Below are 27,850 nucleotides of genomic sequence, written 5' to 3' on the forward strand. Positions count from 1 at the left end.
TTTTAAAGAGAGAGAGAATTTTTCTGCAGAAAGCAGTCACTTTCCATTAAAATTTTCATTTTGTTGAAAACCCAATTTTCCACTTTAAAACAGTTTCAGCTGACACTTTCCCCCAGTTTCAGCAATCCCTGGTACCTCCCCCACCACATCTCAGATCTGAATTTGCTGAAACTGAGCACACACATTGAACCAAATTCTAATCTTGGGTGATGTGACTTGCATTAGGATTTGGAGAGGCTAAAGACTCAATTGTATACATGATTATGCATCTGTTCAACTGTAAATGAATTAAGGTCTGAAGGAACTCTAATAAAAACTGAAAGCACCTCAATTCTGGAAAGTTAAGTAATATGTGTGGTTTTCATTATTAATATTATTTGTATCACAGTAGCACCTAGAGGTGCCAACTGAGTTCAGGACCTCATTGTGCTATGCACTGTATAAACATAGTAAGACATATTCCTGCTCCAAAGAGCCTACAATGTTTGTCACCTTTAACATTAATAGGCCTATGACAAGTGACTTTCTAGACAGTCTCACAGCTAGTGAGGTGGGCCTCCCAAAGTACTTAAAGCAAGATGGGACAGAATCAACTGGACAGCATGGAGAAGAATGGTGATAAGGAACCATAGAAGATCTAGTCTGACCAGTTAACTGGTGCAACAATATTCTCCTTGTTAGATGCAGCCAGTGGATTCTGCCAAGTTCTGCTTCACCATCTTGTCTCCTGTTATTTCACCCGTCCCAAACAATGGTTTATTTCCTGCATCTAGATGGTCTTCTTGGATGATGGAAAGGGGGACATGAAGGCAAAGAGTTAAGTCTGGGTAACGTGAAGGATAAAAAAATCTATGCTGAAAGGCAGCCCTTGGTTGTTAATAATCTGGTCTAGACACACAAGGAATCTAAATTTAACTAAAAAAGAGATCTTGCTTACAGGCTATTAGAGAAACCTGCTGTCTCTAGCTAGGTTTTAAATCTTTTCCCTTATGGTTTGTTTGTAGCTATCAGTTTTAGACTGGTAAAAAACAAAAACAAAGATAAAGAATGGGTTAGCAGCTACAGGTGTCAAACCTTTACTTTCGAGTAGCCTCTTCACTGACTGAAACAGTGTCTCCAAGAGGGAAAGAAGAGTTGTGAAGACTGCTCCCTTTAGAAAGGAAATGAGCAAAAATCAAGGGAACAAGTTATACAGATTTTTTTGTCTGTTGATGCACAATGGTAATGCATAGTAAATGACCCCAAATATTTCCACCAGCTGATGTTCACAGTATTTTTGGAAGGGATGGGTTTTCCTAAAGATAATCAGTATTGGGAATCTTGAGTGCACCTAAAAATAGAAGCCCTTTCATATTAGAATTCGTCTTGCTGATTATTTTCCTTTGTAAGGTGTTAAGAGCACACCCTTAGCTCCCTTTGACTTATATTGGAGTTGTAGATGCTCAGCACCTGCAGGCAAGGAGTTCCAAAGGTGTGAATAGGAGTTAGGCACCCAACTTTCAATGAGAATTGGGAACCTCACCTCCTTAGACTCCTTTGAAAATTCTAGCCCTAAAACCTGAGTATGAAATTTGGAGGCAATACCTTGTGCAGTTTGCCCCCAATAAGTGTTTCATTGCCTTTGTTCCCATCACTTAGCAGAAAGATGCCATGCATTTCTAAAACCAAACAAGACACACATGCCAGTTAATAGGTCAGCTTGGTTTGAACTTTGTTTGTTGGTTTCAGACATACTGTAAATATCAATTTCTTTCTCTCACCCACTCGACTCTCAGCTGCAGCCGCCACCAGGAAGAAATAATATAATTCCAGGAAAGCAGAAAAGAGAACACAAGAACAGTTAAAGATTTTTTCACCTTTTGCTCCATTGCTGTTCTCCAGGGTCTGGCTGCCAAAACCAGCAGTGAGTGCCCACAGAAGCCTGCTTCTCCACTAAGATCAGACTTCCATTAGTGATACTGAATTATTTAGTAGATGTATTGAACACTGGAATCAACTGCTTCTGAATTGTGTTTCGTCTCAGGCCAGCTTTTTGTTAAGGCTGCACAATGGTATGCATATTGTCACAGAAATTATCAGCCCTATAATTAGAATGGGGGGAAATGATGTGGTTTAAAAAACAATAATCATTTGTATCACAAACTGTGGTTTAAAACTGATCCACTCATTAAAACCCAGTTTTGCAGACATATTGGTGAAGAATGCAGACCAAGAAACTGTGAATTCAATATTATTATTATTTTAAAGCACCCAACAGTGTGCTAAGTGCTTCACAACAAAAACCCTCACATTTAAAACCTCAAAGTATCAATCTTAGGCCTCAATTCTGCAAACACTTGTACTTGTGAGTAACTTAACACATTCGACTAATTCCATTTTCTTCAGTTGGGCTACTGCTCCCTCCATAAAGTTACTCTGGTGCATACATGTTATTTATTTTAATATTTTCTTATTCTTTGCTGGGGAGATGTGCTGGAATGACAGTCCTGGAGAGAGAGGTCTAGTTATGCATTGTCTGAAATTTCTCATTAAGTAAATGCTCCTGCTGAATAACACAGTTTCATAAAAGTTGAAAAACGTCATGGGAAATTGTCAATTCTGGCAAAAAGTTTTGCTATTTTTCCCATATGAAATGTCAAAACAAAAAAATCTTTGTGTCAACTCACCATTTTGAAATGAAACAATATTTTTCATTTCATTTTTACTTTAAAAATCACATTTCATTTCAGCTTTGAAGTTTGTAAAAACTAAAACAAAATGCTATGTTATGTTCAAATATTGATTCAAAACAACAAGTTTTGTTTTGTTTCAACTTAAAATATTTTGTTTTCTGGTTTAAAGCAATGAAAATGACATCTTAAACCAAAACAAAACAAACATTGTCATTCTGAACTGTTTTGAAACTTCTAGCAGGAAAATATTGAAAAACATTTGTTTCTGAATAATATCATTCAAAATTTCTCAGAGGAAAATTTCAGTTTTCTGATCTGCTCTGTTATCCACTTAACAGGTGAAATGCAAGCAGCAGTAACATCTTCGTGCTGTCCTGCTCTTGTATCTCAACTGTGACATGGAGGACTCCAGGTACACTGGATAAATTGATTAGCACATAAACACAGCATTTCAATAGACACAGAGGCACCAATCCTGCAAACACTAATGCACATGCTTAGCTTTACTACTGAGAGTAGTTCAGTAGGACTAGTAAATATACATTTACTGCCATATAAGTATTATGAATACCATTGACAGCAAGTCAAATAAGATACCACTCCATGCTAAATGAAGTATTGCCAATTCTCACAATCTTATCATCGAGTCTCATGATATGAGTGTTTTTTTTTCTTTAACCCCCAGCTTCCAGAGTCAGGTGATTACACAAGATGCTCATCTTTCATTTTAAAGAAAGTAAGCTTCTAGCCCTCCTGATTGCGGAGAAAAGTTTGAAATGTGACCCCTAGAAGGCTCAAAAACCTGAAGGTAAGTAAAAAGACGCAAAATGTATTCCTTTTTACAATTTCAAGATTGTCAAGCCAATCTCATGATTTTTTGTCTTGTGCTTTTTCAATACTTTGGGTTGGCAGTATTGTAAATTTAATTTTTTAAAATATAGAAATAATCTTTTACTTCATTACGTCTCCCCATTTTTTATTCATCTGTTTCCTCCTCCCCTTCACTTTGGTGTTCTCTTTGGTTCTTCCTTCTTCACATTCACTCAGCTGGGCTAATTTTCTTCTTTGTCAAGCTAGTGTAAATCAAGTGTAAACCCAGGGAAATCAATGCAATTACACAAGTGTAAAACCAATGCAAGTGAGAGAAGAGTCAGGCCCAGTGTCCTCACAACCAGTAGAAATAAACGTTCTGATCCTGCAAATTAGATCTGCACAGTTGGACTTTTGTGTCTGGGAATGGGTGACAGGATGGATCACTTGACGATTACCTGGTCTGTTCATTCCCTCTGGGGCACCTGGCATTGGCCACTGTCAGAAGACAGGATACTGGGCTGGATGGAACATTGCTCTGACCTAGTATGGCCATTCTTATGTTCTTGCATGGAGCCTCATTAACTTAAGTGGGGTAGTATGTGAGTGCAAAGATCTTCTCATGCAGATCAGATCCCAGTATCTGTCAAGTGAGCAACAGTTAGGCCTATGCTCAAGAAACCCTCTCTTGACATTGATGAACTTAGCAATTATCATTTTGTTTATCATTCTTTTTTTAAGTATTATTGGTGAGATTTTCGCAAGGAAATTATCTGATCAAGTTTCCTTGACCTGCTTTGTTCTGGGATTAGACCAGTGTGTGGTATGGGGTTGCAGTGGCCTTGCTCGTTGATATTTTCAATCTAATGATCAATAGGGAGCAGGTTTTCATGCTGAGTCTTTTGATCTATCAGCAACTTTTCTGTGCGTTCTTTGGAGCACATTGTATATACAATGCCTAGCACAAAGGGGGCCCAAATCTTGGCTGAGGCCTATAGACTCAAATGTAATATTATTATTAATAATAATAAATTCCCTGATTCACAGAGTAGTATTGAAGGGTTTGCAGATTCTGAGAGGGAGAGGTGAAATTGCAGTTCAGTAGCAACATTCCCATTGCTGTAACTTACTTTTAAACACCCTTTACCACTACAAGAATTCAACCATATTTCTATTTCAAGCTATAAATTATTGTTTTCATCCCTCCTGGCCATTCCCTTTCCATTTATTCTGGATAAACACTAAGATATGGCACTGCAGACCTTTCCAAACAAGCAGACTGAGCTTTTTGTTTCCCCCCATGCCAGACTGCTTACAATGTTAATATAGGTCCTGTTAGTAAAGCGTAAATTATTTATATATATATATATATATATATATATATATATATATATATATATATATATATATATACACACACACACACTCTTGTTTGACAATGGTGCAATTTATATATACAAATATATATAAATTGCACCATTGTCAAACAAGAGTCTACAGAAACAACAACAAAAGATTTGTATTGGGGACTACTGTTAGCTGCCTTGAGGCAAGGTGATATTTAATAAAATGTTCACATTATTAATATAATCTAGCTAGTTACTTTTCATTCATGGATGTAGAAAATCTGAGGCCTGCTGATTTCAAAGAGGAGTTTGGGAGAATCAGTCACATTGCATTATTGGCTTTTAATATGCTCTTCATATCAATTAATTTTCTTTTATTGATAGTTATTGTTTCAGCTGCTTTGAATGGGGAAGGATGAGAATGTTGATAAATGGATTGAAAGGTTGTTTAATATCAGCAGGTGCTGTTAGTGTCCTCTTCTGATATGCTGCTTTGGAATGTCTTAAAGTGATACTGCCAGTGAGTAAGAGCTATTCCTACAAAGAGTTGATCAAATAGGAAATTTGCAAACATATTCATGGATTCAATCCCCAAGTGTGATTTACTGTTATTCGTAGGATCTTATTAATAGTTATTCTCTAACCATCAGAGAAGTGTTAGAAATGTATAGACATGTTTGTGCAGTGTCTTTTGTTCTGGCATGAAATTAATTGGTGAAAACATCCCCCCACCCCAGGCCTAAAAAAACCTACACACTCAAGGTGGGAAAATGTCATTCTTCCTGGAGTTTGGTTTAATAACAGAAGGGTAATTCTAGATCACTACTACATGAAACCCCCAGCCTAAGCCTTGTTCACAGGCTTGGCTCCTTCTAACAGTTCATTCCTGCAAACTGTCTGCCCCAACTCTAGCATATGCATGTACACACATTGCGGCCAACTGAAAAAACGGGGCTTAGCATGGGAGCTGAAATGCAACTTTAACTAAACTATTGTTGCTATAATACATTGTGCTTCAATAACAATATCCAGCTCTTATATGGACTTTTCATCAGTAGAGGCCAAAACACTTTGTAAAGGATATCTGAATCATTATCCCCATTTTACAGATGGGGAAACCAAGGCCCAGAGAGGTAAAATAACTGCCCAAGGTCATCCAACAGACCAGTGGCAGAGCTGGGAATGGAAGCCAGGTCTCCAGAGTACTACTGTCCACTGTACTATCTCCTAGGCTACACTACCTAGAGCAACAAGGTTAGTAAATTTTCTCATCCCCACTTTACAGATGGAGTAACTGAGGTAAAGAGGCTAAAGTCAAAATTATTTTTTCTAAATGACTATATATTATAGGCATCGGTTTTTGGGTGCCAAACCTGAGACACTCTGGACCTGATCTTCAGAATTGCTAGGCATCTACAACTCCTGTTAATAAAAAGACCCCAAACCCACTCCTAGCTTGCTGGTTGGAATCAGTCTTCCACCTGATGTAGACATGGATCAGTGGAAAGCCTGCAGCACTGCAACATGCTATCTCCTCCTCAGCCTCCTCCCAGTTTTCATTTGAAGCCTCAAGAAACTGTGTGTGGGGAGAATCGATTTCCTATTTTCTTTGTGCTGGAAGAGCTGCAACTGGTAGCTTGGAAAAAAAAACAGTACACAAGCCCATGAAACATTCCTCAATGCAAGGGAGACAGGACATGTCTATACTGCAAAATATAAACCCACAGCAGCGAGCCTCAGAGCCCAAGTCAACTAACTGGGGCTCAGGCTATGAGGCTAAAAATAGCAGTGTGGATGTTCCTTCTTGGGATGGAGCTTAGTTTCTGAAACCTGGTGGGTCTCAGAGCCCATGCTCCAGCTGGAGCAGGAATGTCTACATAGCTATTTTTAGCCCTGTAGCACAAGCCCTGCATGCCCAAGACAGTTGACCTAAGCTCTGAGACTCGCTGCTGTGGGTTGTTTTTTGCTGTGTGGCCAGACCCTAAGGAAACAATAAGAAGCAAGGTGACATCCACAATAGCAGTAACATTTATCAGGCATGTTCTCAAGTTGACAGAGATGAGAACTGGAATTTAGGGTGCTTGGGTCTGTTAGCAATTGAGGCACAAACACGTCTGTTTAGCCAGCTGTAACATGAGTATGCTACTCACTGACTTCAGAGGGGTGGTGTGAGGCTTATTTAGTTTATGTTTATACAACAGTTTGATATCCTCAGATGAAAACGGCTATATAATTGTAAATATATTTTCATCTCTGAGAGAAGCTTTTCCTTAGAGAGAGTAAAGATGGCTTTGTGATTAAAGCCAAGAACTGGCGTCTAGAAAACCTGGCTTAATTTCTTGGTTCTACTGCAGACTTCCTGTGTATCTTTGGGCAGGTCACTTAGGGCATGTCTACAGTGAAGCTGGAAAGTAAAATTTCCAGCTTAGGGAGACATACTCACAATAGCTCTGGTAGAGTGAGTTTGCTAAAAAGAGCAGCATAGTCATGGCAGCATGAGCATGGGACAGGCTAGCTCCCCTGAATACATGCCCTAGGGTCTCAGATGGGATTGTACTCAGGGCAGCTAGCCCTTGTGCTACCTCAGCTACGCTTCTATTTTTAGTGTGCAAGCTCAATCAGAGCTCACGTGGGTCTGGCTACCAGAGATGGAAATTGCACTTTCTAGCTCCAGTGCTGATATAATGTTAGTTTCACTGGGCCTCAGTTTCCTACAAATAAAATGGGGAAAGTCTGTTTAGACTCTGAGCTCTTTGCAGCAAGGATTCTCTCTTACAATATCTTCATACAGCACCTCGCTGTAGGAGCATGATCTCATTTGGGGCTCTAAGTGCTACTGTAATACAAATAATAATGCCAATTCAGAGTCTAATTTAGTAGGAAAATATCTTTGTGATGAAATTTCCACACTATAGCTAGCCATAATGCAGCCTCTATAGGCTTGGCTACACTTGTGAGTTAGAGCGCATTAAAGTAGCCCCGGGTGCCCTAGCTCACTACCCGTTCACAATGGCAAGACACGTAGAGCGCTCTGACTCTATGGCTAGAGCGCTCCTGGTACTCCACCTCGGCGAGAAGATTAACGCTTGTTGAGCCTTGGCTGAAATGCCTGGGCGTCAGAGTGAACAAGGTGTTGCATTACTGCACTCTGATCAGCCTCCGGAAATGTCCCATAGTCCCCTTAAGTGAAGTGGCCACTCTTCTCATTGTTTTGGAATCACTGCGGGAATGCGGATATGCCCTTTGAAAGCTCCGTTTCTGACAGCTGGCTGCTTATCTTCTCTGAGACAAAGCAACCATTAGTGTGGAATGCTGTGTGTGAGTGAGAGAGGTGGGCGGAAGAGGGGTCTGCTGCTGTCTGAACTTACAAGACAGCATGCTGACATGCTCTCAGTCCCCCCCAAAACTCACTCTCTCTCCCCCCACATACACACAACACACTACCTGTCACACTCCACCCCACCCCCATTTGAAAAGTACGTGCCAGCCATTTGCATGCTGGGATAGCTACCACAATGCACTGCTCTCTGTGGTCGTTGCAAGAGCTGCTAATGTGGCCACGCCAGTGCGCTTGCAGTTGTCAGTGTGGACAGATTGTTTCGCTTTCCCTACTGCGCTCTACGAAGGCTGGTTTAACTCAAAGCACTCTACATCTGCAAGTGTAGCCATGCCCTATAGCTTCTAATGTAGCTCTGCCATCGTAATGTTGTGCTGGAAGTCATTAATAGCTGCCATCAAGTGAGCGTTTGATCCAAAGGCAATCACAGACTTGGTAGAACCTGATGGTTGTGCTGAGTACCCACCTTTCATTCTAATTAGAACGTGCAATTACGCCCATTCATATACTGAGATAACTGAAAACAATAGAAGCTACTGCCCAAAGCAATCTGTAGCATGGTGAGGCCTGCGCAAAAAACTAACCTGAGTAGATTAACAGGAGTTTCCCTAATTGCAAAGGCAGGAGGTAAGTGTTTGTTTTTGTATATAGTGGAGTTAGAGGCTGAAAACGAGAACTGTAGCCATGAGCATGGCCTTGAGTGGGAGTAGAGGGACTAAGCTTCTTGGGCACAGAGCTCACTGGAATGGCATACTTAGAAATAGTAAGAAAAGAGACTGCCGGCTGGTTAGTTGTAAGTGTTCAGGGAAACAGGACTTTGTGTACTTTCTTTGTAAATAAACAGGATTGCACCAAAGAATATACCTGCCTCATATAATCAATGTCTCCTCCTATCAGAAACAGCCCTGCAAGGCCCCAAATATTAGCTAAGAGGTTGGGTCAAAAGCTCAGCAGTATTCTCCTCTACAGGAGAAACAGCAGCTGTTCCTCCATATAGTAGCTGTCAGCATTCACCTGCTTTTGTTTGCTTGTGTTGTTGCTGTGAGTTAATAAGGATAAATGACAAAAAGCTGGAATGATGGAATGTTTCATGCCAATTAAGGCATTTGAGAAGCAGCAAGGGATCTGCACAATGAGTCAAGACCCTGAGGCTGCACCTGATGTCTGTACAAGGCAGAAGTACAGCTCCGGGACAATTGTAGATGAGCATCTCAGTCTGTAAACCGCCAGGGGATATACCATATTTAAAAGTTTGATCACTCCAATAGATGGGTAGCAAGAAAGATGCTGAAGATGTAAAAATTGGCTGTGTCCATTTCTGGCCACAATTGCTATGGTGTCTCTGAATTCCACAACATTCAATCAGTAGTTAGGTCAGGATTTTCAGAAATGACACGTGATTTTTAGGTATCTCATGTTCAATGTACCCAAACTGACACATCTGATTTTCAGAAAGTTCTGAGCACTTCCTTTCTGTAATGGTTAAAGTCACTATCAATTTAAATCAATATTATTAGCATATTAGTTATTAAAAAGATTGAAATACAGAAAATTGTGTCATGCTTCAAAAAATCCTTAATATCAGAAAGTTTGAAAATATTCATTTAAGTTTCCATTACTCATTTAAATGATACCTACCGATCCTAACTAGCATCCCCCATTTAGCTGTCAGCTCCAAGTCACAGACTCCCATTATCGCACCAAAATAACTGACACACTGGCCTGTAGTACTGTAAAATGCAAATCTACTTGCTAACTAGAGACCAGCGACCAGATCGTCCTGTGCTTTCATGGTACAGGTCAAAGAGCACATCTCAGTGCTAATGTTGGAACCTTAATTTAGTCTGCCTAGAAATTTTGATGTATCGGTTTTTGAAATGCAGTAGACTTTCAAACAAACACACACTTATAATGTATAGATAAAAACATACTACCGATGTTGTTTTAAATTAATAGATGTTTCACTCTACAACATTAATTATAATCTTGGTCACACTTCACCATAATGTTAATTGTGGTTTTGTCTGGGAATAAATCTTGAATCGTAGTTCCTTGCTTCATCACTATGTGGCATATGGCTGAGAACTACGGGAGGAACTGTGGGCAGGACTGTGATGGCCACTGAGAATTTTAAATAGCTGCAAATGGATTGAGACGCTGTTAGAGTTACTCACTGTGTTTGTTCTGCCATCTTTTTCAATTGGACACCACAGTTATGTCTGCCTTTCTGCTTTAAACTTCGTATGATATGGCAGAACAGAGAGAAAATGAGAAAAGGTGAATGTCCAGAATAATAATGATTCATCACATTTATATAATGCTGTTCATCCCAACGTATTCCAAAATGCTTTGCAGATAATATTTAGACCATTTCACCCACCAGTGAATTTCAGACGCCCCCTGAATGTTTTTCTGCTGGCCTAAATTGGCAGAGCAACATTGAAATTAATTGGAGCTCTGCACATTTTTACCAGCAGAGAAATTGACCCAGTATGTGTATAAACAGACAGATATATGTGTATGAAACAACCATGGAATCACACCCACCCAACACGCAAAAGTCTGGCCCCTACTGGCTAGTTACATCAGCAAACATAAAATCAAATCCTTGTGTGCCAATTGCTGTCCCAGCATGGGCCCCACAGAAGATGGTTTGACTCAGGATGGGATAGGGATAAGGATACAGGATAGAAGAGCCAACGCACAGTTCAGAAGTAGTTTTGGTTTTCTCAGAACTTTCCCAGAAAGTTCCACCAGCATTGGACTATTTCAGCTCTTTGGTAAGAAACCCTCTGCTACCACTCTCAAAATAGTTTCCAGCTTCTGGAGAACTATGCAGTCAAGGTTTAAAAGCCACATCTCCTTCTTTACCCTGGGATCAGCGAGAACTACTCAGAAAGCCACCACCTGTTTTATTTTCTTGAAAGATACTTAGATGCCTTGAGGATGACAGATTGAGCTGCAATCACAAGGTTCTATTACACTCACTACTACTGATCTCCACTGGCTCTTTGATTAGACAACAATCTGATTGTGAATATTGATCATTCACAATCTTTTGTCTGGCTCTCTCTGTAGTTGCCAGAGAGTCCTGCTGGTTCCATGTCTCGGTGTATGGATTTTGTATGCTGAGTTTCAACATTAGTGTTTCTCGTCTCTTGGGAGTAATCTTTATTCTTTTGACGCCTGGGCTGGTGCATGTCATATTACTGCTTGTGGAACTCCTCATCCTTGAGTATGAGCATAATAGCATCCTTGGCCATGTTTCTTGTAAGGATTCAGAGCACTCTGGATCACTTGGTAAACCGGGCCCAAGCAAACAATAGAGTTGTAATATGGCTAAATGTAAAGATTGGATGTTTTTTCTAAAAGATCTGTTCTAGGACTTTGTTGGGGGAAGTTGTTTAGTCTTATACAGGAGGTCAGACTGGATCATAATGGTCCTTTCTGGCCTTGGACTCTATGAATTACCCAGTTGAATCCTTTCATGTTTGCTAAAATTGACCAAATTGTTTTGGTGCCCCCGCTCTCAAAGCATTTTCAGCCAACTTACTAGTTGCAAATATATCACCCAGGTGTAGTCATAAATCACTAAAACCTACTTCATGTGTGTATGTAGTTAACATTTTCAGTGTATCATCTCTAGTGGGACCATTTGTGGTTCCGTCAAAAATAATTTGCTTAACACTGGTGCGCTCCTATTCAGGGGAAACATGGTCCTACTCATCCAGTTCTCCATTGTGTACTCTCTTGCATCAGTACAAAGAGAGTGCAATGTGCTACCATTCTGATGTTAGTGTTTTACACCTAATTTGCACTGATGTAATTGACACATGGTGTGGAGTAAACCCAATATGTTTGACTATTCTTTGGGCGGGGGGTGGTCTTTTAAGATGAGATGTTGGTAAGAAGGGTGATCAGTTGCACGCATTTCACTGTATACTGCACAAACACATACCTGTCAGCAATTGTCTAGGTGTACTTAATCCTGCCTCAGTGAAGGGGAGTGGACTGGATGTCTTCTTGAGGCCCCATCCAGCCCTACGTTTCTATGACTGAAGAAATAGTTTGGGGCCTGGTGCATTTCAGAGATGTTGGGAGAATGGGTGGAATAGAGCCCAAGAAGTGACACGCCCATTTTGAGAGACACATTTTTATCTTGGGCAAGGGAAACAAAAACAACGGGGCATTTGCCAGCCTTGTGGGATATCTCCATGTTGTGAATTTCCAGGAGAACTATTTGTTAGAAACCAGCCCTGCAGCAGCTAAACTGTCAAGTAACAAAGAAAATTACTGTAGCACCTGAAGTGGTGGATGAAATCTCTCATGCCACTACACTAGTGCTTGATTTTAAATGCTCAGAAGTGTGGGATGCGGAATCAGTGGGATGTATGACTGTCTAGCTGTGCTTTCAGCACAATCTGGAATGCCTCTTACACTGGATGTGGCTGTGGAAGCAGGATTGCACCTTTCAGAGAGCACTGGGGTATTCCCAGAGAATAGCTCCTGTGACCTCTTTTTGTACCAGCCTGTTGGTGCAAAGGAGCCCCAGGACCAGTATGAATATGCATATGAAAGAGAGGGACTGATAGCGCTGGCTAGAGCTAGCCACAGTGGGGGCAGTGTTGTGTGCAAGTTTCTCAGCTCTGTTGATATGTAAAGGGACACAACACTGCACACAGTCATGCCAAATCCATGCAACCACCGACACAGAGTCCTGCACACACAGTAGAGTTAGTCATTTTTTTATTGCTAGACTGGCTCAAACAGCAGGAAAAGGGAGTTTAGGCCTTTAAACAGACCAACAGAATGCTGGATGCTGATGATTCCCTGGCAGTTGAGAAGTGACAGTTGGTGAGGTGGAGGAGAGAATAACAGAACAGTGTGCTGGCGAGATGTCTGTGCTGCAGGCCCTGCCCTTGGCAGAAGTGGCAACGGAGGAGGCAGAAGCCCCCCAAATACAATTTCACGAAGGGAGAAGAGAGGATGCCTTACAAAACTCAGGATAAAATAGGAGAGAGATACAGAGACTGAAGCCCTCTGGCTTAAAGCGAATAGAGATTGTTGACTGGAGCATGGAGGGGAGCGGTGCAGGACAGGAGAGCAAACGCCGGCCACCTCAGAGACTCCTGTTGGTTGGAAAAAAACAGACCCGATAGGTGTCCCTGGGTTAGCAACCAAAACATTATTAAATGGAGAACCTGCTTTCCCTGAGTTACTCTTGGAAACTGGGGGCGGGTCACAAGCACGAAGCTTTTGGAAACTGGGCTCTTTGGGCACCACCTCCAGTTGACATATCAGCCCATGCACCTCAGTCCTGCTTAGTCTCTCTTGAGCAGCCTGCCAGGCAAGCTGAACACTGGGGGTTTTGTGATGTGCACTAACAAGGGACAAGCATGATCACACCAAAAAGATTTGTGAAAGGCTAGTGCACTAACCTCTTATGCCACCACAAGGGAAAATTATATAAGCAGCCTTTTCTGACTCAGTTTGGAACAGGGGTTGATCCCAAGCCCAATACTCCAAAATATGAGTTTCTGATCCCTCACTGTGTCCCAACCAGTGGAACTGGACTGAGAGGCCCCCAGGTTCCTGGAGCAACAGTTACTGAGGAACACTTGGAAAACAGGGAATGCGAGGAATGGGGCTGGAAGTAATGCAATCACATGGACAGAGCAGTGCACAGGATTTAGTAGAGTTCCACTTGTTCAACTTAAGCTGCCTTCAGCTTCACTCTTCGCTAATGAAACAACGCTCACAACCTCTTGCCCAGCCTCATGAGCTTTCTACTGCTTTTGAATCTCAAAATCGTTCTGCAGCACTGACAGCTGCAGCAACCTGGCTTCACTGGAATAACACAAGGAAACTTGGCCCAATCAATGAGTGAGCTTCTTCACTTTTATTCTGTACATTTCCACACAAGTCACGATACAGAAAAGGTGTCCAAAAGTAATTGCAACTGGTAATTTCATTGTTTACAGGTTTCCCTTGCTTTCTGGTTGGCTCACATTTAAAACCTCTTTCTAGCAACACAGTGATCAAGATACTTTGTATAAATAGGAACTGCAAGAAAAGTAGGGAAGAAAATACTTTGTCACTTTATTACAAAAAAACCCCTTCCTCTTTCCCCCTGCCATCCCTCTCCACTGCACCCTGATCCTTTGTTAAACATGTCACCTCACTGCTGCTTTGCTTGGATTCTATCTGCCAGCTGGCACGTTCCTGGTGGTGCACGGCTCTGGGGCATTATGCAGTGGGGTCAGACAGCATAAAAGAGCCCTTTGTGATGTTTTTACAACTCCTGGAACAGATGTGGATTTGAATACAGGATATCTATAAATTCTGGAACTCTGGATGCCCATGAAATGCTGGCTGAAGATGGATGTTTATGCCTTGGCTTTATTGTTTTATATTAGAAGACAATGGTCCAGATTCTGATTTTTTGTTACATTGGCATTAATCTTGAGTGACTTCACTGACTTCCATAGAGTAACTCCAGATTTATACAGGTGTAACTGAGATCGGAATTTGGCCCTCAGGCTTCGATTTATCACAGTTCCCTGACAGGGGTAAATGAACACCCACTATATTGCCTTCTGGAAATCTCAGCCCTTTCACCATAACCACCATACCTCCCGGTTGTCTGATAAACCCAAGTGTACTTTTGCATTAGATCAGTCTTGTCCCTTTTTGGAAAAGAGATACTCAGTTCTCTGTGTTCCATTACTTACTATCCTCATTCTGGTTCATGTATCATCCCTCACTCCCTGGGTGGCAGGAGCATAAAAATCAGCCCCCTAGGGTGGGTAGGCAGTTGAGAATGAATGCCTTACATCTTTCTCCAGCAACCCTCTCAGGCTAACAGAAAGTTGCAGCACCAGGCTCCAAAGGGTGCAGCGTTCAGTACTCCTTGACTAGAGGAAGGGATGCGGTGACACCTATGATGGTGGGGTAGAAACAACGGGGGTGGGGGAAGGTTCTCAGACATTTTCCCCTCCAACCCCCCAATAAAGAGACAGCCTGTGATCGGCAAACTCTTAATGCTAAGAAACACAGATGTTCTAGAGTTTGGCAAAATATATCTAGTGTGTCAACTGGGTGTGTGGAGGGAGAGGACCACCTGAATACCCTAATTCAAAAGGAAACATCACCTGAGTAAACATTTTAATATGCAATATTTTAAACATTGAAATCAAGCATGAAAAGTGCAAATCTCCTTTCCAGGAACTTGTCATCTTCCAACACTATTTTCTACATCAATTACACTAAGATAAAATAAAAACATAGAACAATGCTAATCCTCTTCCTTTAAATTGTGGCACCAAAAGAAGCAGGATACTAAATGGGACAAACTTTGCAAGGCACAATGAAGAACTGTAATAATGATTAATAATATGTAGCACTTACATAGCACTTTTCATCAATAAACCTCAAAGTGCTTTACCAAAGTGGATAAGAATTATTATCCCCATTTTACAGATGGGGAAACTGAGGCACAGAGAGGTTAAGTGACTTGCCCAACATCACATTGTGACTCAATGGCAAAGATGGGAATAAAACCTAGCTCTCCTCTTTCCCAGTCAATTGCCATATCTATTGGACCACAATGCCTCTCTATAAAGACATGCTGATTACTTATTATTTACTATAAATGCATTCTCAGTAATGTGGAATAACCTTGTAAACACATGGTTATCTAGACTTAAATACACGAGGCACAAATATATAATTAACATGAGGATTAATTCCTATGTAAACTCTTTGGGGGTACTGTAGCAAAACCATAGGTAAAATCCACAAGTCATTGCTCAGACAAAACTCCCACTGAGCTACTTGTGGACAGTCTTATAAAAAGTCAGCAATTCCTATAGACACAACATTCTCATAAACATGTAACAAGGGTTTTATGACTATTTAGATGGGTGTTTTTGTCCATATCAAACGACTTGTGCCCATAATGTGATCTCTTTAACATGGTGCAAGGCAGAAAATTCATTGCATCTCTAAAGCTGTGCAGAAGCAAAGTATTAGATTTAAAAAACTACTAAACAAAACAAAAAACCTGTCATTTGCAGCAATAAGGTTTATTCACAGACTAAAAGGCAATACTGAAATTCCATAGATAGTTGGAAAGTTTGCCCAGTGGGTATGGAAGCCCAGCCCACAAAATTCACCTCCTACCAGGCTGAAGATTTCCCACTGTTAAGTCAGGAAGGTGTTACAATCAGGTGCTTCACATGAACAAGTTTTCTGGTGGTCTGTTTACAGTCACTAATATAAGCTGGAGAACATTAGTGCACATTCCATCTCATACCAAGCAGCCAAAGATGGCTCTCCACCTTGCTGAGCTTCAAGGAGTGATATGCTAGGAGTTGTATTACAATGACAAAGTTATAGCCTCCTTTAGGAAGGTACTTTAACCTATGACTATTCAATTTTCCATCAGAAGAGGGGGTAATGCAGAATGCTCAACTCCTGGTGGTGGAGATGTCACTTGAGTGCCAACATTTACGAGGGAGAATTCAGAGCTGTGGAGTTGGGAGAGAACTAGGTGCAAAACTTCCTCAACCAGAAGAGGTTTCCCCATTACCATGGAAAGTAGAAAAGAAAATATAAGGATCTTGGAAGACCTCCCAGTAAGGAGGGTGAAAAAAAGACTTACTTGGAGCTGTAGGTATTTAACTGTGGCATTTAAAGTGAGACTCAAAGCCATTTCCCTGTGGCATCTCTTGGATGGGGAGTCTCTGAAGAAAGCTCACTTCCCCCTGCAGCATTGGTGCACGGCCTGTGGGTTTCTCTGCACATTTAGGACCCAGTTCTATGAAGTCTTGATATAGATCAGACAGAAAAACAATGATTAGACAGACTTCAGTGGGAGTTCAGAGTACTCAGCACCCTGCAGGAGTTGCTCACCATTTTGCAGGCTCAGCCTCTCACTTCCTTTCCCCCAACACTGTTAAGTGATTTAAGGAGTCAGCTGTATGGCAGGGAACCATTCTGCAGTACATGTGAATGGATACTAGAGGCCCTTATAGGTCTTTTCCATCTCTCTATGATTCTGTGAGTCGCAGGCTGAGCAGAGACAGGACTTTCATCATACTGAGAAGCTATTGAGAAAGGAAATGATTGGGGAAGAAGAAAGTTGGGGCAGTTTGATAGCCCAACCAACCCCTGCTCATCCAAAAACTCCATGGCCATTAATCTTTTGGAAGAAGTTGGAACATCCTGCAAAACCTTCAAAGAACAAAACAATTATTTGTCCTAGGCAAAATTCTTCAGTGGGATAAAGTGGAGCCAGTGGAGGCGTCGCAGTCGGGGAAAACACAACTAATTGAGAATGCTTTTCATTTTCTCCACATTTAAGGTTAAATGATGGACATATCACAACCAAAACCATAAGTGCAAACTATCCCCACAGTTTATGCTCCTGTCCTCATACGCCTTAATCTTGACACATGATGGAAATTCCTCCTGCTTCATTCCACCACTAGGGACTGCTCTCTTGGCTTGAGAGCACTGCCCATGAATGGTATTTCAGAGATCCACAGCTCTACTCATGGCAGGTCTTGACTACTCAAAAGTGCTCCAGGAAGGATTATCTAGCAGGAACCTCTCTGCGATGCTGGACATGCAGAGGGGTCACAGAGAAGGTAGCAGAGCACAGTATATCGTATCAGGAGAAGCCTTTTCAGCACAAATAAAGTGAGCAGGAAGTAGGGAGGAGAGAAACAGCAGTATGTTGGGAATGACTGAATGGAAAGAAATCTGATGGAGGTAATAAAGGAAAGAGAAGGAAGAAGAAATGGGCATGGGACGGAGGGCAAAGGGAGAAAAGCAAAAAGCAGCCTGAAAGAGTTTAAAATAAGCTCACCTTAAATTATTTTCCATTCTCTGCCTGCTCTTATCCCACTACCTATCCCACTTTCACTACAGGCTCGGGGACTGATGCATACCCCCAGAATGCCTTGCACAGAAGGAATGTTGCCATGGTAATGGCAAGCCCACAAGGAAGCAATGAACCACGATGGACCAATTGCCAGGTGCACATATAGGTCTGTTTCCTATTAAAACAGACATAAAAAACCTCTCTGTGATCATGAAAAAAAATGATGAAAAGTGACTGAAGAAGGGTGGGGGGAGGGGTGTTTGTCTTTTGGTCTGCAGCAAATGAGAAAAATAGCAGTTTGTTTCAGGATGGCATTGTCAGCAATCTTTATGGGGAAAAACTCCTTGGCAATGCGGGGGGGGGGAGAGGGGGGGAATATCCAAAATTGACTATTGCCCAATTTACAGCTTTTCTTCAGTATTTGCAAAGATCTCAGGAGTTGAAAACAGAGAATTTCATGCATTTTTGGACTGCAAGGGCATAGACAAGCAGAACTTTAGTCCATCCCCTCCCCCCCAAAAAAATAATGTAGGGATTGCATTAATAAAGAAAGAAAACACTGAGCTCAGAACAGCAGCTCACTGTTCCCACTTTATTAAAAGTGGACAAATTTAGTCATGCTACAAAACTGCTCATTCCAGTGATATTCAATGGCTTATATTGTATTTTTTTTACCTCTCACTCCTCCCCCCCCAAAAAAAAATTGTCTATGGCCTTCAACTGACATCCATCCTTCAGGGTGTCCTAATATGTATCAAATTTAACTTCAGCTCTAGTTTTCCCACCCCTACCTCAAATATCATAGCATTCCATGGAATAAAACATACCCTAGAAAAATGAAACTGTTCATTAGAGTCATAGTAACCAGATAAGTAACTCCTGTGTCTGGTATTTTCAGTACAAGAACATCTTGTTTTTCTCTGTAACTATAACATTACTTCCTACAGATTAGATGGGAATTAGAAATGCATTAACCCTCTTCCCTCTAGACTGAAGGCTCTAGAGAAATATGATAATTAACAGACATTAAGGCAGTTAGAACCAGGATGCCCTTAAGCATATACTAAGGATTAAGTGTTACTATGGTTCATATATTAATTAAATTATTGCTGTATGACACAGCACTTGTCATAGTATACTGGAATTTTGCAAATTTATAGATGCCCATTTTTATCTATTCAAAAAGAAAAGGAGTACTTGTGGCACCTTAGAGGCGAACAAATTTATTTGAGCATAAGCTTTCGTTGAGCTACAGCTCACTTCATCGGATGCATGCAGTGGAAAATACAGTGGGGAGATTTTATATACACAGAAAACATGAAACAATGTACCATACACATTGTTTTTTATATACACATAAAATCTCCCCACTGTATTTTCCACTGCATGCATCCGATGAAGTGAGCTGTAGCTCACGAAAGCTTATGCTCAAATAAATTTGTTCGCCTCTAAGGTGCCACAAGTATTCTTTTTCTTTTTGCAAATACAGACTAACACAGCTGCTACTTTGAAATTTATCGGTTCAACTAATTTGTTATTAGACATGTCTTAGTTCTTAAGTACTTTTGAATTATCAGTGCTGTGTAAGGGCCAGATATTGATACCTTACTCACAGTGAGTAGACCTTTACTCCTGGAGTAGTCTCATGGATGGGACTAATTGTGGAATCAGGTATTACTCAATGTGAGTAAGAATAACAGAATCTGGCTCTAATACAGTAATTATATAATTAGTGATATATTACTTAAAGGAATGGTGTCTATTTCTTGTATTTTAGAATGTACATCTCCTTACTGTACATATGAAAGTTTGAGCTGCTAAATCATTGATAAACTATCATTACACAATTGTAATACAGCACTCCCAATTCAGCTTCTGTCTTTGTAAGATGATGGCAAGAAAATGGAAACCAATTGCTGTAGAAAATATTTCTGAGTGAATTTTCTGTTCTCCCATTATTTTATCTCTGCCATGTCTATTTTTCTTTGAAAAATATCTAGCCTTCAGGTCTTCACACTTCTCTGGGATTGGGGGATGTCCAACCATAACTGGATACATTTCAGTGGGCTAAAAATCAAATCTTTCACTGAACTATTGTGGTCTGCATGTTAAAACAAAGAGCACTTTTGTTAAAAAGGATTCCTTCCTTTACATCTCAAAAGACTCCAGATGCTGCATCTGGATGGGTATTATTAAAGCACGTATAGAAGAGGAGTATGCTGGCTCCTTGCCTCCCTCTTGCTAACTGGATATATGTGCCCTCTGTGGGAAAGACTCTTCTCTTTTTACCATGCAAGAAATGAAAGACATCACCTTGGGCTGGAATATATCAGTTTATAGAAAAGGTTGGCTGTAAGATGCAACCTGATTGCTTTATGAAGTGAGATTATTCAGCACTTAGTCTGCCTAATCATCAGAGGCTTGATCCTGTGCGCATTGAAGTCAAAGGCAATTACTTTCCTTGGGCAGGGTCAGGCCTGAGGGAGGGATTTTTTCCTGCCACTATGGCAGCCTTTAGCCAGCAGGGTAAAAATTCCTCTGACACATGCAGTATCTAGGACAGACATAGGCTTCTCTCTGCAGACCCCATCACAAACCCTAATGTAGGAGGCATGCCAGAGGCAGGAGGGAAGTACCTCTAGCTCATACAGCTACAGAAATTCTCAGCAACTGCAGGCTACAAAGCAGCCCATAGATAGACCAGAGAAAGGGTACTGTAACTTATAATAGCCAGTCATTGCTCTAAATTACTCTGGGAGCCATGGCAGGGCAGCTTAAAGCTACCTTTAAGACCCTTCTCCCTACTCAGCAGAGCCTTCCATTTGCACTGCCTGGTGGAGTTGCAGCACAGAAGCTCGAGAATCTTTTCCTAACATTTAAAAGTCTAGACTTAGATGTGCCACTGTTAAATAACTTTTGGCACATTATTAGACCTACTTTAAAATCCACTTTAGTATGTTGGGGAGCTCCTCCAGATTTTAAAAGTGTGTGTTTAAAAAGCCATTGCCTATTCTGTTACTAAGAAATCAAAGGAGAAGACACCCACCAGTTTGAATCCTGTACTATTGTTTGTTCTGTTCAGAGGCAACCAGCAAGGCGTGGATTTACTAATAAACTGTACCCAGAAATGCTGCAGTACTAAAGACACTCCTGGATGATGCTTTTGACAAACCAGGAAATTAACAACCTATTGCCAGGTTGGTTTGTGTTCCCAGAGAAAAAGGAGAGAAATGTACCATTTGACAAATAGGAAAGGTCAAACACAATGCAGGAAGAAATGCTATTCTCAAAGTGCTAAGGGAGCTGTTACAAACAATGGAAAGTAAAACCTTAAACATCAAATTTACAAAGTACTTGGCCATGTCCCTTTATTCTGACCAAAACCAGAGGCAAAAATGGGGAAAGAGAAAATTATGAACTTCAAAGGAATCAGCAGAAGGAATCATTTTATCAGTGCAGTGCCCAAGAGGCATGGACAGGACTGCTGGACAGAATTTCTCAAAGTGTCTTCAAGGCATCCAAATATCCAGCATGCATATATACTCATTGAGTGTCATTACATATGTGAAAGCCCCAGGGAGCTTAAGGCTACCAATTTACCTGCCCATTTTATACTTTTTGACAGTTCTTCTCACTATGAATTTGATGCATTGGAACTATCAACACCTAAGTGCACCCAAGTGCAGCATCTGGGATAGCTGGATAGAAAATAGCAGCTGGCAAGCCACCGTCTATGTGAGACCTGGTGTGTTGATGCTATTCATTACAATTCATGTCACTGTAACAATGAAACAGCAAAGTTGAAGAGAGAAGTGAGCAAAAGGGATGATTAAAAAGTTCAAACAAACATACCAGGATTAAGTGCAACACACCACACACCAAACTGTGTGCTCACTTGTTCATCCAAATTAGCACCAGCTACACATATACAATTGTGAAGATCAATGGCAACAAAACATTTATTTTGTTCTATTTTCTTTATGTATCTGGTGCTCTAACGACCCTTCCTTGTGCATTACAGAACTGCCCATGAACAGTTCAAAACCCAGGCTACAGAACTGTGAATTGATATTGAATGATTCCATTGGTATTGTTTTCACATTTGGGAGATACAAGGTGAGGGGTGTCAGCATAAGAATCTAGACAGACAGATCTCAAACTGTGAGATGGTCCCTAGAGCTCAGCCTGGCTATCACAAATCTGTTCAGAGTGAGCTGTACAATTACTGAGACATTTTCACTGACTATTGCTGATGCTATACCCACACATACAACACCCACTAAATGCAGAGGACTGAGGGGTTATTTTATATTGAACTTCCATTTTATAACCAAGAGCTGTAATTTCCTTGAAATCTACTGCTTGCCATGGCCGCCTTCTTTCTACGTGGTCAACAATGCCTGAGGGATTCTATAGTTACCCAGAATCTTGTCATGTTTTATCACATAATGTATATATATATAGAGAGAGATTTATAGAACATTGAAATATGCAATAACAAAAATAACTAAAGTTGTTAAATAACAAAATGGTTTATTTTATTAACATTAAAAATATTTTCTGCCCTTCAGTTGCACTTTAAAATGGGACAGTGCAGCACTCAGAATGGAACAATCCAGGAGCTGCTACATTCTACAGCAAGAACCCCTGTATAGGCAGAGTAACTAATATTCTACCAGTCCAGCAACCTCAATGGTTGATCATCCCTAAATTGTTTAAACTTCTAAAACAATAGCTCCATGGAAAAAACAAACTTGCAGTAAAGATATTTCAATAAATTAAAATATTTAAATTTAATTTAAGTGGGTTTCCAGCCCCACGCTAGAACTTGGGCACTGCCCAATGCATAGACTGCAATGCAGTGCTAGGATGGACACCAAACCCTCATAGGTGCTATACACATGTATAATATTAAACTGATGCCCAGTCTGCTTGCTTCTGATAACTGTCCAGAATCAAGGATCCTGTGGCACTTTGAAAAGAATAAGGAATAATCCCTGCTAGGGTCCTAGCCCAACGTTCCCTCGCTCAATGAGACAGGTTCTGATATCCCAGGCTGAGAGAGAGCCATTGCAGAGAATATATGCTCTATTTACCTACGTAATCAATATTCCTCCAGGATGTAACATGGTTCTGAAGTGCATTGGCACACCTTGACTATTGACTATGTGGACAGTCAAGTTCTGTTCTATCTTCAGTGCTGGGTTTTGTTTTCATCATATTGTAACTGCTTCCTACAGAGTTCTCAGAGTGAAAAACTTTCCAGAGGCACAATGGTGTCATTCTAGTCATAGCATCATTTTCCAGCTGCAGGAGAAAAATAGAAGGCCAGGGGAGGGATAGCTCAGTGGTTTGAGCATTGGCCTGCTAAACCCAGGGTTGCGAGTTCAATCCTTGAGGGGGCCATTTAGGGACCTGGGGCAAACATTGGGGACTGGTCCTGCTTTGAGCAGGGGGTTGGACTAGATGACCTCCTGAGGTCCCTTCCAACTCTGATATTCTGTGATTCCCTTAAACTGTCTGAATGGCACAAAGGAGCCAGTATCTGGCCGCAGATGCCAAGTTGAAAACTCTCCCTGCAGAGGAGAATTTTTAACTGATGTAAATAGCCAACTGCTATGCCGACCATTTTCCCAGTTCTCAGGGCACATCATGGGAGAAGAGGAAAATCTGTGATCAGGAGGGGTGGAGCTCAACTCTGCTACAGTAATTCACAGCCACTGTATGGTTCCCTATGGACCACAATGAGCTGTCGTAAGTTAGAGCAGTCATTAAACTGCTCTAACTGATGTCTGGTCCTGGGCCAGGGAAGCTTGAGAATCAGGGAGCTGTAACTGGCTCACCAACCATCCTGATCCCATGCCCCAAGTGCATCTTGGCACAGGTCAGAATTTAGCCCAAGGTACCAGTCCCACTTCCTCCGTTTCTCACATACAGAATGCACAACCAAAAGCTAAAAAGCTGCATGCCTTTCCTCACAGCTCGGAAATAATGCCAGGACTCCAGTGACACCACAAGGGGAGGGTTGTTTGTATGGAAGTTTCCACACAGAGAAATTTTACTCTGCTTTCTGTCCTTGTATGTATACACTGGCCCTCCATGGAAACCCCTGAATGAGTATCCAAAGGAAGAACTTAGCCTTAACCTTTTGTTTTTAAATAAGAAAGATAAAGTGAAGAGAGAAAATAAGACAAAATACATTTCATGTCGCCATTGATCTGTAGATTACAAATATAATCTTCTTTCAGCGGAAGAAATACTGAACAATATTTTGCTCACATTGAATAGAGCTTTGAAAACAAGGTAAATGAAAAGGCTTATTATTCAGCTCCCCCTCCTCTGCCAAAAGAATCACTTGTTTAAAAAAAAAAAAAAGTGGAGAGAAAAATTCACCAGAATCACATCAATTTCATCCCCACAACTGCTATTAAAGGAAGAAAATAACCTGACGGGTTTTCCTGGGTTCAAAACTGTACACCGATCCTGTTTAACACCAACCATCAAAAACCTACACCTTGCAAATGCATGTGAAAAGAGAGAGAGAACTGGATCTTCTATTACAAACTGTGTTGGAATTATGATGCCAGGATTGAACCTTGACAATTCTCATGGGGGTGATCAGACTAAGGAAAAGGGCAAGCCCCCTTAATGCTGACAGCTGAATTCCATAAGTGATAGAGTGTTCATTTTAAGGTTTTCTGTGTATATGTGAGTATGTTTGGGGTGTGGAGGATTCCTGTTTGATGGTGGTATTCTTTGGGTCAGGAAAGTAAGGAGCAGAATAAAGAAACCATGACTTGCCTGACAACAGCTAAGCAATGTATGTTTTTAACCCTATGGCGAGCAATGAGAGGCTAATGGTTGACATTTGTCTTCTTTTGACTAGGATAATCTCTCTCTTTTAAAGCTTTGTTCCAAATCTCTCTTGGAATCTGCCCATCTGTTTTCATTGTAATTTTATTATTTTAAAAATGTCTAATGTGGTGCTCATCCTCTTGTTAATATCAGCAAGCCTCGACAGACAGCTGATGCTTTCCATTTGGTTTCCTAGGACTGTAAGAGTCAGTAAGTCAAAGTGGCAGCACAAGTAAGTCAGTCAACCACAACTGCATCCATCATACTCTGAACTCTCCCTATCTTAAAAACACAACTTGACAGAAGCCCCAAATGGCTAATTATAGGCAGGATTCAGACCTGAGCAGAATCAGTCTGTCATTATCAGCAGAGTGGCGACATGAGACATCTTATTGGTTACTATGTGGTCTGTCAGAAGACAACACAAAATGTCACACAGCAACTCCCTTCCACTTAAATATCATTTCATGAGGACACCTTTAAGATATATTCAGAGACTGATAGAAGGCTAGCTCTTGTCAGTGCTGTGAAGCTAGCTAGATCCAGCACCCCATAGAACAGGGCAGTAGAAAGAATTTGTTCCAAAAGAGAAAAAAAACTCCCTGGCAATTAAACACTGAGAAGTCAACTTCTGAGGGAACAGTAGGCGAGGACTCAGCAGGTTCAAAAGTCATTTTTTTCTAAGGGCATCCAGAGCTCCTCAAAGTCTTGCCTATCACCTGTCCATTTGTGAAGAATTAATACAGAGATAACAAATATTATTTAATTGGTGACAAATGAGTAGGATGGGAGAGGAAGGAATGTAGGGCACTGTAGGAATAGAGGAAGGGGTTGGTTGGGTTTATTAATGTCCAAGTTAGTTTGGTTTTTTCCTCCCTTTCTTTCTTTTTTTTTTAAATAAATTGTACAGATGAACATGGGAGAAGTTCATGCTACTTGCTGGAAGCTGTAAGGGTAAATTTCCGTGGCCCATGGATTCCACAGACCTTTGAGTGTTTCACCTCATCCCCAATGGGCCACCACATGGGAACACAACAGTTCCGTGGCAAGACTCATTAGCCCTTAGAAACTGGTGGCATGTCCTCAGATATTTTGCATGAGAGCGAGAGACACGTTGATTCCATCAGCTTCTTCCTCATACAATGCCTGAGTGTCTCAGGTGCAGCCTTGTTATTTCCTAGGGTTCTCTTCCCTTTCATGGACATCAAACTGCAGTCTCCAGGTCCTCATGGGAAACCATCTGGTAGTTCTGACGACTCTCCAGGTAGGAGGCCAGATCTGAGTCCCCAGCTTGCTGAGCCTTGTCTCTAGGTGTCTGACCCTACAATGAAGGGACACAGATAGAAAGCCTTACACATACATTTTTAGAAGACAAGATGAATTTATGTCCCACAGAAGGTAACACTAGAAGTACAGAAAGAAAATTCAGAAGCAGAAATTTGAAGAGGCAGCTTGACTGGTGTCAAGTTATGGTTCTCCATGAGAATGTTCTCATTTTACTATATGTGTGGCACCTGGGACTAGTGAGCTACTTGGCTTCCTTAAAGTCTTTACCAGATTTAGAATAAATCCTTCAACTTTACAAGACACTGTGGTTTGCAGTAGCTGACAAATAGTATATAGACACCAAAATAGATTTAGCAGAGTTCCCATCCAATGGCTGGACATACTGTGTGTGCATACTGCACAGTACTGTAGCTGAGGCATGAAAAGAAACCCATACAGACCATAGACAACAACTCTATCAGGTGTGTGAAGAGAGAGGCTCCCAATATCTGAGTCTGTAGAAGCCATGTTGAGCTGGCCTCAGTTGATAATCACTTTTTAGGGCATCTTACTGCAGCCAAGTTATTTTAAGGTTGCTATAACCTAAAACCAGGAATCTGGATCGTCAAAATATTGCAAATACATTAATAAACATAGGAACATCCTAGCCCCTTATACCTCTGGGTTGATAACGACAGGCAGGTATCAGGGGAGTCAGTGTCCACTTGGCTGCATTTCAGACAGTAGTTTTCAGTACTATTGTCCAAAAGGAACAGATGAACCTTCTCTTCACAAGAGACTACTCTGCACAGCAAAATGTGATAATAATGTTTTTAAAACTTAATTTATCTATAGAGAAGCAACAAACCTTGGACTCTGGATTCCTGAAGTCTTACTGCCTTTTTAATCACACCTTTCAACCATTACCCGTAGGTTGTCTGCTGTTACCAACTTCTTGCCAGAAGGGCATCTTATGTAGCACCTTCAAAGGTGATTGTGGTCATCTGCAAACAGGTCAGCTGGGGTGATTAGAAACCTTGGTATTCAGTGTAATGTGGCAATGGCCCCTCCCTGTCCATGCTCAAGTTTATTTATGTTTGTGAACTTCTTGTGGATGTTCAGTCACTCAGACTGACACAATGGTTGAATATTCCTGGCCTCTAATTTTGCCCATATGTTTTCCTCATGCTCAGACAGTCCCGTTAGGTCTGTTCAACTTTGAGTTTACACTAAGGGGGTGGGGGAGATTGTGGTTGGCCTTGCATGAGTGGACAAAATGGAAAGTAGGGACATAGAAGGGGGTTGGCCATCCCCACAAAATAACTAGATCACAACCACCACACTGTATAGTCACCATCGAATCAAACTAGGATTCCTAATCAGTGATCCGTACATCTCTCTTTTTACAGTGCCCAGCGATGGTACTACTCTGCCCTGGAGATGCCTCTCTGACACGTCATTTGAGAAAACAGTTTCAGGATCAGTTATCACTATGGCAAAGATGACCCAGGTTGGGGATTTAACTGGGGTCTCTTGTGTTTGTCTAAATCAAGACATTTTTCTAAATAAAAATGACTTCTTTGAAAAGAAATGCTCTTGGAACATATAAAGGCCCTCAATCATGCAGACAGCAGGAACAGTTGCTGATTGGTCTCGCTTGTCTAAAGTGTTTTATAAT

At 41.1% G+C, this 27,850-nt stretch overlaps 1 protein-coding gene and 1 long non-coding RNA gene across 5 annotated transcripts in view; one reads left to right on the plus strand and one right to left on the minus strand.

Annotated features, from left to right (window-relative positions):
- The first annotated feature begins 1,801 nt into the window (after positions 1 to 1,801).
- Positions 1,802 to 27,697, plus strand: LOC140902255 (uncharacterized). The gene is made up of 5 exons (XR_012156025.1): positions 1,802 to 2,051; positions 3,358 to 3,480; positions 18,099 to 18,217; positions 27,106 to 27,186; positions 27,582 to 27,697. It is a non-coding gene; the product is annotated as an uncharacterized LOC140902255 (long non-coding RNA).
- Positions 25,656 to 27,850, minus strand: part of DGKI (diacylglycerol kinase iota) — a 280,987-nt gene continuing 278,792 nt past the window's right edge. For all 4 annotated transcript variants that reach the window (XM_073322101.1, XM_073322083.1, XM_073322075.1 and 1 more), the window contains one exon: positions 25,656 to 26,227. In XM_073322101.1, the coding sequence (XP_073178202.1) occupies positions 26,111 to 26,227 (117 nt within the window). In that variant the 3' untranslated portion in view covers positions 25,656 to 26,110. The remainder of the gene's footprint in view (positions 26,228 to 27,850) is intronic.

This window comes from Lepidochelys kempii, chromosome 1 (genome assembly GCF_965140285.1).
Source record: "Lepidochelys kempii isolate rLepKem1 chromosome 1, rLepKem1.hap1, whole genome shotgun sequence".
Lineage (NCBI taxonomy): Eukaryota > Metazoa > Chordata > Testudines > Cheloniidae > Lepidochelys > Lepidochelys kempii.